Source organism: Parasteatoda tepidariorum, chromosome 2 (assembly GCF_043381705.1).
Source record: "Parasteatoda tepidariorum isolate YZ-2023 chromosome 2, CAS_Ptep_4.0, whole genome shotgun sequence".
NCBI lineage: Eukaryota > Metazoa > Arthropoda > Arachnida > Araneae > Theridiidae > Parasteatoda > Parasteatoda tepidariorum.
This window is the reverse complement of record NC_092205.1, coordinates 20,282,929-20,296,966: the sequence shown is the minus strand read 5'-3', so window position 1 is coordinate 20,296,966 and position 14,038 is coordinate 20,282,929. Positions and strand designations below refer to the sequence as shown.

The 14,038-nt window shown below is 28.1% G+C and overlaps 1 protein-coding gene across 2 annotated transcripts in view; it reads left to right on the top strand.

The window, feature by feature from the left end:
- The first annotated feature begins 202 nt into the window (after positions 1-202).
- The window catches only part of LOC107447716 (uncharacterized), a 30,703-nt gene continuing 16,867 nt past the window's right edge, over positions 203-14,038 (top strand). The window contains exons 1-2 of one of the 2 annotated variants that reach the window (XM_071178108.1): positions 203-416; positions 2,874-2,929. Coding sequence is in view for 1 of the 2 variants with exons in the window: in XM_016062712.3 (XP_015918198.2) it covers positions 373-416 (44 nt within the window). In the remaining variant the exon portion in view is untranslated. The remainder of the gene's footprint in view (positions 417-2,873; positions 2,930-14,038) is intronic. The other variant, XM_016062712.3, reaches the window with a different exon arrangement.

The following is a 14,038-nucleotide window of genomic DNA, read 5'->3' as shown; positions in this document are numbered from 1 at the left end:
GAAAACGCATGATGTGTATTTTCCACGCATTTTCAAAGTTATTTAATTTAATACTTTCCACTTTAAAAAAGCTAAAATATGTTCAACACTCTTCCCTATAGTATAAATGTTAAATTAAATAAAGAAAAATTTATAAGAGTTGGTTGAATTTTAAAAAGTTACACAAATCAATTTCGCTTGAACATTTTTGAAAGTATTTTTTTTTTCACTTTCTTCATCCGCTTTTTGGTTTCCATGGTAATAATATAGTAATTCTCTTCTCAATAGGGTTACTTGTAAAGAAGGTGAAGGGGGGTGGGAGGTGGCTGAAGCAAGGAAAAAAAAGGACTATTTAGGTGAAGCGTAAGGCCGCGCATCACTTCACAGTTACTAATGGCTGAGATTAAGCAAGAAGGTACGACTTCGCCATCGAACAGGTAATTTCTCTTTTTTTATTCGAAAACCCATGCCGCGTTAAGTCGTCTTATTCTAAAATTGGATTTCTCTTTACTTCTCTTTTTCTGTTTTTTTTTTTTTTTTTTTTTTTTTTTTTTTTTTTTTNTTTTTTTTTTTTTTTTTTTTTTTTTTTTTTTTTTTTTTTTTTTTTTTTTTTTTATGTTGTTCAAATTCGATCTTTTAAAAAGGGAAATAATCACTATATTTTATTATGAAAAATTTAAGAAAATTATGACATTTGTTGAATGCACTTGTTTTTTTGTATACATTACTCTATGGATTATTGGTAAAATTAAGCTTAAGGATATCTTTTTTCTTCCTCTCTGTTTAGAAAAAGGGGCTTCGATTGCTGCAAAATTATATCCGAAATGCGTACAAGCAAAAGTTTTAAGTAAAAACACATAAAATATTCCCTTAGCATATTATATCTGTAGATTTATTTTTAGAAAATGACAATTTTTGTTGAAATAAGCTTAAATATATTTTTTTATGCTTGTGTTTCCGTTTAGAAAAGGGTACTTAAATTGCAACTAATTCATATTCAGTACTATATGGATCGACATTAGAACTCTATTGGATCGACAAATTAGCCTGAATATATTGAATGTTCCTTAAAGATATTATCTCATTTTCGTAGATTTTAGAAACTGCTGATTTTGGTGACATTTTTTTTCAACACATGTTACAGTGGATACTATTGCTGAAATAATTTTGAACTTTTTTTCATGCTGCTTCAATTTCGTAGGTGTTTAAATTGTAGCAAAATTAAAATGAATACTATAAGTGTCGATATTATAACTGGATGCATATTGATTTTATTAAAAACTAAAAGATAAATATATTAATTTTTCTCGGAATAAATAATTTTATAATAAAAAGTGGTTTAATTACAGCAATATTATAATCGCTATAATATGCATTGTATTTTTAGTGAGTGTACGTATAAGTGTTACATGTTTGTGTTACTTTTTTGTAGGAGATTTTTGAAAATTATTATTTTTATAGTATTTTTATCGAGCATTTTTCAGCATTATTTACAACATAAGTTTATAGATATTGTTTTGCTTTTTTTTGTTCAAAAAAGGATGTTTTTATTACAAAATTAACATTGGTAAATGCCTTTTCTTTTTAGTTCGAACTGAACTCTTACCAATATAAATTATTCCTTAGAAATATTATTTTATTCTTGGGCATTTCAGATAATTATGATTTTATAGTATTTCTTTATTTTTTTCATCTAAGTNTTTTATTATAAAAAATTTAAGAAAATTATGATATTTGTTGAATACACTTGGTTTTTTGTATACATTACTCTATGGATTATTGGTAAAATTAAGCTTAAGGATATCTTTTTTCTTCTTCTCTGTTTAGAAAAAGGGGATTCGATTGCTGCAAAATTATATCCGAAATGCGTACAAAGCAAAAGTTTTAAGTAAATACACATAAAATATTCCCTTAACATATTATATCAGTGGATTTATTTTTAGAAAATGGCAATTTTTGTTGAAATAAGCTTAAATATATTTTTTGTATGCTTGTGTTTCTGTTTAGAAAAGGGTACTTAAATTGCAACTAATTCATATTCAGTACTATATGGGTCGACATTAGTACTCTATTGGATCGACAAATTAGCCTGAGTATATTGAATGCTCCTTAAAGATATTATCTCATTTTCGTAGATTTTAGAAAATACTGATTTTTGTAAAAAAAAAAATTTCAACATTTGTTACTGTGGATACTATTGCTGAAATAATTTTTTACTTTTTTTCATGCTGCTTCAATTCCACTGTTGTTTCAATTATTGCAATATTGAAATGGATATTATAAGTGCCGATATTAAACTGGATGCATATTTTTTTATTAAAAACTAAAAAACAAACGCATTAATTTTTCTCGGAATAAATAATTTTTCTACTAATTTACACAATATTATAATCGCTATAATATGCATTGTATTTTTAGTAAGAACTGTAATCGAGGTTACATATAAGTGTTTCATATGTGTGTTACTTTATTGTTGGAAATTTTAGAAAATTGTTATTTTTATAGTATTTTTAGCAAACATTTTTCAGCATTATTTGCAACATAAGCTTAAGGATATTGTTTTTTTTTTCTTTGTTCAAGAAAGGATGTTTTTATTACAAAATTAACATTGGTAAATGCCTTTTCTTTTTAGTTCGAACTGAACTCTTACGAATATAAATTTTCCTTAGAAATATAATTTCATTCTTGGGCATTTCAGATAATTATGATTTTATAGTATTTCTTTATTTTTTTCATTTAAGTATTTTTAGAGATTGCTTGCAATATAATTTAATGAATATTCTTTTCCTTTATTAAAATAGGTGCTTTAATTTCAAAATTAAGACAGTTATAATGTGATATATGCATTTTGTTTTAGTGATAACTGAAAGCTTATGTATACTAATTATTTTCAGAGTATATAACTTTATTCTAGTCTGTAACTTCTACCCGACACTCAGTTTCCCGACAGGTATGTTAGCCCAATAACTCATTTGTCCAAAAACTCACTTACATTGTTAGAAATCTCTCAAAAAATGATTAAATAACAGTTATATTTGTTATTTTATTACATTTAAACAAAACAGTCAAATAACTATAAATAGCATGGTGTTTAAACTGTTAACTGTAAGTAAAAACTTCTGCTAAAACAATTAAAACTAAGCGGTTAAGCAACTAAAAAATTTTCGAACCAGCTAAACCCACCAAATGAAACCACTTAGTTCCTTGCAGCTGTATTGATATTATAGCCGAGAGTTAAAAAAAAGTAGTAAAAAAAAATTGTGAAGTTTTTTATTAACGGTTTTATAATCATACTAGTTGTAAGTGGTTTCGAAACTGGAATGGTAAAAAAAGGTTTTTCACCCTAAACTTTACTGTTAATTGAGTAGATAGACTGCCTCCAGTTATTTTTTTCATATTTCAGATAGAAAATTATAACAGCGTATCAGATAGATTTGTTTATCTGACAACTCCTTCGCTTGAAATAAATCTACGAAAACCCTAACTATTTGACAAATATTATTGAAAAAAACATTCACTAATTTATTAAAATTTATAATAATAAATAAATGTATATAAATCATATAAGCAATGGTGGAGTATTATATTAACCATAACCAAAATAATATGTGTGACAAAAAACTATAATAATCAATTAAAAAAAATTTCAAAAAATTACCAAAAATAGATCGTTAGCAAATTATGAGCTGAATTAATATTATCCACTGCGTATTATTTTTCCTCAGCTGAAATAAAAAAGATTAAGAAAATTTTATAAATCCACTGTCTCGGCAGAAAGCAAATATTTACTCTGATTTTTCTTATATGTTTACCCTGTCAGACAAATCTACTGTCGGGAAAATGAGCTGACGGGAAAACGGAGTTTTAAAGATGTCGGGCAACCGAGTGTAAAATGACATTATCCTTTTTATTCGTGAAGTAGTTTTATATGTATATCTATTTGCTTTCCGTACATGTTACTTTATATTATTTTAAGCATGACTTAATGGATATTTTTTCCTTTGTTTTATAAAAGAGGGCTTTGATTTCAAAATGAAAATTGTTAAGATAGGCATTTTATTTTTAGTGATTGTTAAATGTTTAGGTACATTAACTATTCGCTGGGTATATTTCTCTATTCATGTGGATTTTTGAAAATGTTGTTTTAGTAATATTTCTTTGTTTTCAGTACACGCTACTAAAGAGTTTATGTTACATGTAGTTATGGATATTTTCATTATTTTTTTAAATAAAAGGATGGCTTGGTTGGGAAATTAAAATAGATATGATATGCACAACGCATTTTATTTTTAATCAGAGCTAAGAAAACTGGGTTCATTTCATCATATTCATTAGGTGCATTATTTTATTCATGAAGATTTTAAACAAGATTGCTAGTAGTATTTCAGAGTTTAAAGTATACTTTACATTTACAATAATTGGTTTCATAGGTTTCTAAAAGTATCGTTTCTCTCTTTAAAAAAGTTGCTTTAATTTAAATAAGTAATTAAAATAAGTGATATAATGTGCTATATGTATTTTATTTTCAACGACAGCCGTAAATATGGGCATACTACATACGCTCTTGGTAATTTTTTTGTACTTAGAGATTTTAAAAAATGAGAATTTTTGTATTCGCTACAGTTCGATATACAGTATACTGGTTTTAGTATTCGCAACAACAAGTATAATTGGACACATAACTTAATGAAATTCTGCGTTTAGAAAATGTTTTCTGTATTTAGAAAAACGTGTTCAATTTTAAATTATAACTGTTATAATATGGATTTCATTTTTGGACAAAATTAAATTCTCTGAGTATATTTCATAAAAAAAAAACTTCATATTTAGTTTAAGAAAAACAAATAGTTTTATATGCATTATTTGTATAAACAACTTTAATGTATAAACAACAATCTAATGTTAAATTTGTCAGATTGTTCAATAATCTAACAAATATATGCATAACTCTGCAAACATTAGATTCAAATTTAGTTCAGTTATTGATTCATATTCGAAAATTCGCTATTGAATAAAGACAGATTGAAAAAAATTTATTAAGGAAATGATTTTTTTAACTATTCTGTTCTAATATGTTATTTATATAACGTCTATACATGTTTTTACTTAGTTACATACAATACAATTTTATGCAACAATAATGATACAAATTTTTTAAAGAAAAAATTATTGAGTCCTTCATATGATTAAACATTTCTAGAAGTTGTATTTTTTTGAGTATGATTATGATTAGAAGAAAATCTTTTAAAAGACATATAGTTTATACTACAGTTTAAATAGGGCATATTATTTTTACAGTAAGATATCCACAACTCTTTCTAAGAAAAAAGATTTAAAAATAAATAAATAAACAAAATATTTTCCGTATTTTTAAGAATTTAATGAAATAATTGCACAAAAAAAAAATTTGGCTTTTGAAAATTTCTTGATTAGATTTACTTCATAAACAATTATTTAAAATTTTGACAAGTACTAACCAACGTCGAAAAAGATGTAGGTCAATTTTTTGTATAAGAAAAGCATTCATTTACTTTCCTACACCTATATTCTCTTACAATCCCTCATTTTAAAAGCGAACAATCAACTTTAATTTTCTCTAACATTCCAAACGTCAAGATTTCTATTCCACGGTTTACAGTTAAAACAACTCTTTGAAAGGGAAAAAAATGAGAAGAATAAATAGTTCATATATTGCACAAAAACTCATTTTAAAGCATTTTACGTCATATTTCTGCAAAGTGTGTAATGCAATTATCATTATGTTTTATTAAGCACTCAGAGATCCGAAACCCCGATATATTAAGGCTCCATTTATTTCAATCGCATATAATACAAACATCATCATTACCTCTGAAAGAGTTTTAAGAAAAAACCTAATTCCGAGTTTTTTTGTAAGGAAAGATGATACATTATTAACGTCTTGAGGTGCAATTATTATCATAATCATATGTGGCCTATTTTTAGAGTTGAGGCTTATGATGGAAAGTGGGCTCATCACGCTTCATAACTGATCTCTGATCTGTAAAACAGTTGATTAGCCAACCGAGGCATATTTTACTTTTAAAGCATATTCTTACCTCACTCTTTAAAATTCGTGATGAAAACAGAACGGATATGTGTTGCTTATCCAATTGGAATAATGGTAATTGATTGATGATATGACTTCTTTTAAAATAATAAGCTGATTTTTTTTCAATAATGTTTACGGGATATTTTTCACGTGAAATTTTTAGTAAATATCACGTTAAATTTTTAGTTTGAACACAATTTTAGACGTAGATTTAGGAAAATGAACAATATTTGAAATGTGTGTTTGGAAAATTGAATATAGTTTTAAAAGCATATTAAAACATTTACGTAAATCCGTGTTTAAAAGATGAATATAGATTAAAAAGCACATTAAAAAATTAGCATAAATGCGTGTTTGAAAAGTGAATATAGTTTAAAAAGCACATTAAAAAATTAACAGAAATGTGTGTTTGAAAAAAGAACTTAACTCAAAATGCGTATTTAAGGCAGGTATGGTTTTTGACATTTTTTCAATCCCCTATTCGAAAAAATGGACGCAACTCAAAGTGCGTGTTACTGGATATATAAGAAATATATAAGAAAATGTACATTATTATGAATGTCCTCGATACATAAGAAAATGCTCATTATAATATAAGAAATATAAGAAACGTCCTTTAAAAATAAACGCTTTTCTTCCAGTAAGCAAACGGAGGTCCGGGGTAGCCTGGTTGAAAATGCACTGGACCTATGTCTAAGAGGTAGTGGGTTCGATCCTCGCTGATTGAAGATTCCCCGCGTAATAAATAGAGACTGATGCACGTTAAATCTGTCGAGTCACAAAGTCCTCCAAGGTTCCATATCAAACCTCTGGGAGTATTGATTCAGGATTTTCCTTGTTTTCTGGATTGGTTCAAAATTACAAGGCTACAGAGTTAAACATTAGTATTCGTAAATCCAAAATTAGGTCAGCTGTTCAACGACGATTATAAAATGAAATAAAAAGTACGCAAAAAGACTATAATTGATTTATTTTAATGTCAGTATTTTTTAAATGAATATAATGTTAAATATGTAATAATATGTGTATAGTATCTAACATATACACATTATTACATATTTGATATCTAAAAAAAATCTTTGATATCTGGGCAAATACTACTTTCAAACACTGGAACTGTACATAAACTTGTACATAAGTGAACTTGTACATAAAATTAATTGTACAAGTTCACTTGTACAATTAATTTTACTTGTACAATTTTATAAACTTGTACAATTAATTTTATGTGCAAGTTCACTTATTCAGTAACAAAATCGTAAATGAGGTATACAGTATTTCAAGTACATAATGCTGGTTTAGCTATTTGTAGTTTTAGTTTCATATAGATTTTTTATGAAATTTTACAGAGTTTTAGTATGAATGTAGTACCGCTTTTTATGTATAAATAAAAATAAACTTAAAATCAAATTTCTTTAAAGCAGAAAGAGAACTATTTCGAAAAAATGAAAAAAAAATTCTTCTTTATTAATTGCAAAGTTTTTAATTTAAAGTTTTAACTGATAGGTAAACGAATTCATAAAATGTTTAATTAAACTTAAAATTAGCTACAAAAAATTCGCAGCAGTTTTTCAAGTTTAAAATTTTAAAAATTTATCTAAATATCTTCTAAGAAGTAATTTTATTCAAAAACAAAAGTTTTAAATGTGTCCTAAAATTGCTAGCCTAACAAATAGCATCCTTTTTTGAAGCTATATACAAAATGTTTCAGTTTCGATGACTATTTTTAGAACTTTTAAGCACTATTTTTTATTTAAAAAAAAGGTACTAATTACANCCCTATGGTCATTTTACTTAAAATTAGCTACAAAAAATTCGCAGCAGTTTTTCAAGTTTAAAATTTTAAAAATTTATCTAAATATCTTCTAAGAAGTAATTTTATTCAAAAACAAAAGTTTTAAATGTGTCCTAAAATTGCTAGCCTAACAAATAGCATTCTTTTTTGAAGCTATATACAAATTTTTTAAGTTTCAATAGTTATTTTTGGAACTTTCAAGCACTATTTTTTATTAAAAAAAGGGTACTAATTACAGTATCTACGATGCTAATTAGAGTAATTAAGCTATCAATTATTTTTAAACTGATCATTTAAATTTCATGTGAATGCAATTTCAAAAGCGATTGAAATGTCTGGGTTATCTTGATTTAAATAAGACGAGACATAGTTCTTAACTTATTCTGGAAGCATTAGAAATCCTTATGTTACTAAATTGTTTCGAAAAATTCTTTTGAATTCTGTTAAAAGTAGATCTACGCTTTTCAAGTGCTCGTTAAGCAAGAAATATGCGGAAATCTTTATGTTGAGTAGAAAAAAAAGCATTTAGTAAACTTTTACTTTCAAATAATTGGGTAGAAAAAAAACTCTCTATATTTAAACGTTTCCATTTAATGCCATTTAACAGACGATTTAACTCAAGAGTTATCTTTTTATGGTGTCTAGTCGAATCGACGTTCGATTGAAGATACGCCATAATTATTGTTCTTTTTTTCTGAAATGTATTTAACTTCTTTAAGAAATCGCTTGGTTGTTTTCACCTAACGTTAAAATATTAAAAGCCTCTACAATCCTAATTTCCATTAAAAAAAAGTATGCCAGAATGAGTAAAATAAAAGCACTCAAAAATCATTTTAAAATCGATACATGTAAAATAATACATCGCTCAATAAGTATCTTAATCTGATTTATTGCAAAAGAAAAGAAAATAATGATTAAAAATATAAAAATAAACTTATTATAAAAATAAACTTAATATAAAAGCAAACGTTTAAAATTGTTAAAATAGAATACGATTGTGGAAAACTTTAATTTTTTAATTTTTTTTTTCTATGCTGATATGGATTTTATTTCTAGGAGAAATCATGGCTGTTTTCGTAAAGCATTGTAATATTGGAAATAATTTTAACATTAATATTTTTAATAAAAATAATGTGTCAAATTGAGCCAAACGGAAATACTTCAAATGACAAAACTTAGAATCCATAATTATAACACAAATTAGAACTCAATAACTAAGAAACAAAAACCAAAAGGTTAAAATTCTGAAATTAGAATAAATATCAATATTGTGATTCAATAAATATCTTAATATGTTTTATTTTAGACAAAAATATTAATTTAAAATGCTAAAAACGGAAAGCGATTTCAGAAAATTTTCATCATCAGATCGTTTATTTCTTGTAATCGATCACATTTTTACGAGAAATCGTTTAGCTGTTTTCGCCCAACGTACAAATATTGATAGTTAAAGAACTTAGGATTCAAGAACAATTAGCTAAAATGGGCTAAATAAAAGTAAGCCTAATTACACAATTTAAAATTTATTGATGTAAGATAATGTTTTACTAAGAATCTTAATTTATTTTGATTTATCCAAAAAAAAATTCTAATTCCTGGAGTAGGAAAATTTTCAGAAAGTTACCATGGTTGGAAATTTTTTAAATGTGTACTGCGCATGATTTTTAAAGATTATTTGTGAATAAATTAACTCTTTTCAAGACACTTTTTGAGCTAAATCTTTTTCTACCCCATTCGATTGATAAGTTGCATAAACTTGAAAGGCGATTTTAACATACAGTGTAAAATGTTTTGGATTAAATTATGGTAAAAAGTACTGGCAACCTGAGTGCAGCATCAATAGAATCCATTGTACCGACTACTCACGGAACTTATCGAATAGTTTCACGTATAATTGTAGAAGAAAGTTTTCATTAAATTCTTCAGAAACCTTTTACAGAACTCAAATGTGAATTTTTCCCAAATTTTCAAACTATAAATCTCTGATCAAGTTTCGTTTACTTTGCCGGACAAACTTTTCTTACCTTGTTTTTGAACCGATTTTTTCTTTAAACCGTTAAACCTCATACTGCACAGGAAAATGGGATTATTTGGAAAAAGTAATTATTATTTGGAAAAAGTAATCAATTTTTGAATGCTGTTCGTTGTTTTTTTTATAAACAATAACGCCATTTTATAAACCATAAATTGGGTATTACGAAGTAAGCAAGTTAAAGCCAAACAATATTTTAAATGCCACAGCAATTAAAAGAAAATAAATAAAAAAAATGCACAAGCAGATAAATATTTTTTTTTAAATTTCAAAATTTTAACACATTGACATAAAAATTCCCTCACCTAGAAAGAGTTGTAAAAGGGAAACGAAACTTTACATACATAAGCACAACGTTGATGTAAGTAAGTCATTAAAATACCAAAGCAAAATATTCATTTATTGAATTACAAAAAATAGTTTTTTGTACCCTGTTGGGTCATCTCTAGAGTGAATGCATCATGCTATACAGTGAGAAATTGAGGCATACAAGACTAGCTTTCATGATGGCCTGCAGCATCTCGTACCACAGTTTCTGTAACTTGACTAAACTCGGAAACCGTGCAACTTGCCTCACCAATTGATCATAGATATGCTCGATCAGTGACAAAGTGAGAGAATGGTGGTAATATAGTGGAGGTAATCCTGTGACACCCTTTCAGAGTGTGGCCGAGCTTTGTAACGTTGAACATTGTCTCTTGAAAGCCCTACTCTGTGGTTGAAGGATGTCACAAATGTACCACTGGGCTGTTACGACTCCGGATCAACATTAGCAGTGACAGTGTGTCGTACATGATGGCACTCCATACCATCATGCCAGCTGCGCTACTGCCCATCGTAGGCAGAATTGGGGAGTTCATTACGAGGCCCCCACGCACGTAAACGAATGCCATCACTGCCTTAATTGAATCTGAATTTATCACTGAAAAGGACCAGGTTCCATTCGGAACAGTGCAATTTCATCGAACGTGACACCACTCTAAACGAAGACAACAGTTAATATCAAGACGTCTACGTTGTACAGCAGTACACCGCATCTACAGATCTTGAGATGGTAATGAGAGTTATCTCCTACGACGCACAATCGCTCCTAACATTGATCCTCACCGCCATGGCAGCCCATGAATGGCATGATCATGACATCCTTTTACCATATGTGTTTCTACCCATGGCAGCACGCCCAGGGACCAAATTTTATTTCAACCCGCGTTTATTTGCACTGTACAGTACGCAAAATAAAAAAATGGACCACTCTGAATAACTTTTGATCTAATGATCGGATCTTCACGTTCTTTGACCTAATCTTAATGGTTTGAGAGGGTGACCTCAAATATGCTAATAAATTAGTGCAGATGATATTTTAAGTAACGAAATCAGAAAAAAACGTGCTTTCTCGGAATAAAAAACCTTTTTTTTTCTACGGATTCGAGTTTCTGTCCCTTTAGTTTAAGAAGGAGAGTGGTCCAAAGTTTGGATACCCCTATGGTCATTTTATTTTTTGCATATTTCACTATATCTGGAGAGCTTTTCAAGCGAATTGAACCATTTTTACACAAAATCGCAAAATTCATCTATCCAAATATAATTCCACACAAAAATTAGCTTTTAATAAATTTTTATTAGTTTTGATTATTTTATTTAATAATAGTCGAAAATTTTTAAATTAAAAGAACAAACTTTTGCAACATTTTAAATGATGTTAGTTTTACATGGCAAACTACACAGTTTGAGCGAAATCGGTCGAATATTTCGAGAGAAATTGAATTTTAAAGAAGCCGTATTTTAAAAATTGGATTTCTGAATAACTATTCAACTTATTTCGCTCAAATTTTGTATTTTGCCATAACTAATCACATTCCTTAAAGTGATGTAAAAATTGTATACCTTACAATTCCAAATTTTTAATTAAATAATAAATATTTACTAATAATTATATTTTGCATGGAATTATGCTTAGATAAACGATTTTTATATTTGTGTGCAAAGTTTTTGGATTAGCTTAAAAATCATGAGATGTGAAGAAATACATAACAAATAAAATTAACATCTCAGGATCCAAACTTCGGATCGCTCTCCTGATCAAACTAAGGAGACTATATTTCTCAGATTGCCGCTGTCTCCTATATTTTTGAGACAGAAATCCGAATCCGTCGGAAAAAAATTATATTCATTCAGAGAGAGTACATATTTGTGTCTGAATTCGTTGCTAAAAATATCGCCTGCATTAGTTATTCAGCATATTTGAAGTCACCTATTCCAACCTCTTAGATTCAGTCCTAGAGCGTGAAGATCAGATCAATAGATCAAAAGTTATTCAGGGTGGCTCATTTTCTGTTTTAGCGTACTCTACATATGTTTATTTCATTGTAATACTGAGACAGATAAGTAATGTAGTGCCGTCAAAGTCTTAAAGTCACTTGTTTACAAGTAAATAATGAAACATAATTTTTTTTTGCACTTTGAGTTGAAATAACCAGTTAGATACCAGAAGAAATACACTTTCGGCATTCGGAAACGAGGCACAAAGCAAACTTTGTATGAGCAAGCATTCCTCTTCATTTTTCGAATTCTTGTAATGCAAGGGGGATAGCCACAACCGGGAACATAAGAACGTTAAAATCTAATTGTCATCATCATCATAGTTGGCCAGATAGCCCAATGTGGGTCAATACCTTCCTCTGAAGATTTCTCCAGAACTATTTCCAATTTATCATTGATCTCCAATTCTTTTCATTAATTTCAAGAAAATCAGACTAAAGCAAATCAATCCATCTCAATCGCAGCATTTCCCGCTTTTTTGTTCCAATGGGTTTAAAAGCAATATCTTTCTTATCGTATTGTCATCCCTCATTCTAATCACGTGGGCCATTCAATTCATTCCATTTTTTTTATGTATTTAATAATATCAGGCTGTTTGAAAATCTTGTACATTTCAAAGTCAATTCTCCTTCTCTAGTTATTGTTGTCCTTTACACCACCAGTTATACTCCACAAAATCTTTCTCTCAAATACTTTAATACGATTTTCCTCCAGTTTCGTCATTACCCAAGCTTCAGAAGCATGTGTCAAGACTGACCTAGGTTTAATAAATCTTTTCAGCCCATAGACACCCCTTTTTGCCAGATAGAGTTGGGATTTTTTATTTCAAGAGACATTCTGCTATTAATAGTAATAATTGATCCTAAGTAAGTAAAACTCCGTACTGTTTCAAATCTATAAGTATCTATTTCAAGATAAGGGTTTGGGACTCTGCTTCTTGAGAATAACATGTATTTTTCTTTCTCTACATTTACGACTAAGCCCATTTATCTTGCAGCCAACTCAAGGGCAAAAAATACCTCTTTCAAGGTAGGAAGTGAACGAGCAATACATAAATATATTCAGCAAGCGCAAGTAATTGTACTAATCTAGTAAAAACATGACCACTGGTATTGATGTTTGAATCACAAATAACTCTCACAAATGCAATATTTAAAAAAAGACAGGAGAGAGAATCTCCCTGTCGAACACCTTTAAATGTGTCAAGATTTTATGACAGGAATCCCAGAAACGTAATAAAAATCTGATCATTTGATCAAAAATTATTTATGTCATCGGGAATGCAAATGTTGTTTTCTAACTTTAAATTCGGTTATTTCAATTTTGAGTCATGTCTGTCATGAAGAACAGCCTTGTAAAAAATAAATGAATTGGGTTCGGATGTATTGCTTCATCCATTATACTTAACCGACATTGCGCCATCGGATATTTATTCCAATCACAACAACAATTCCTAAGTGGCAAAAAATTAAAAATTTAGACGATGTCCAGATATTAATCATGAAGCTCAATTTAATATTTACTAGTATCGTTTCAATTTTTGGGCTAAATAGCAACAAACAAACAACATGTTCTTAACTCAAAATTTGTGTTCTAAAAGCATGCATTTATTTTAAATTAAAATTTTAATGACGCATGTATATATATATATATATATATTTATAATTAACTTTTATTATTTATCTAAGCTTATTCCATTTATTTAATGATAGCGGTATCAAGGTTAAGGATATGCGATGGAAGCCCCGTTTATTATTATACTATAAATGCATTAAATCATGTAGCTTGAATAATTTATTTTAAGTAAATTATTTAATAATTTTAAGCAAATAAGGGTGTAAAA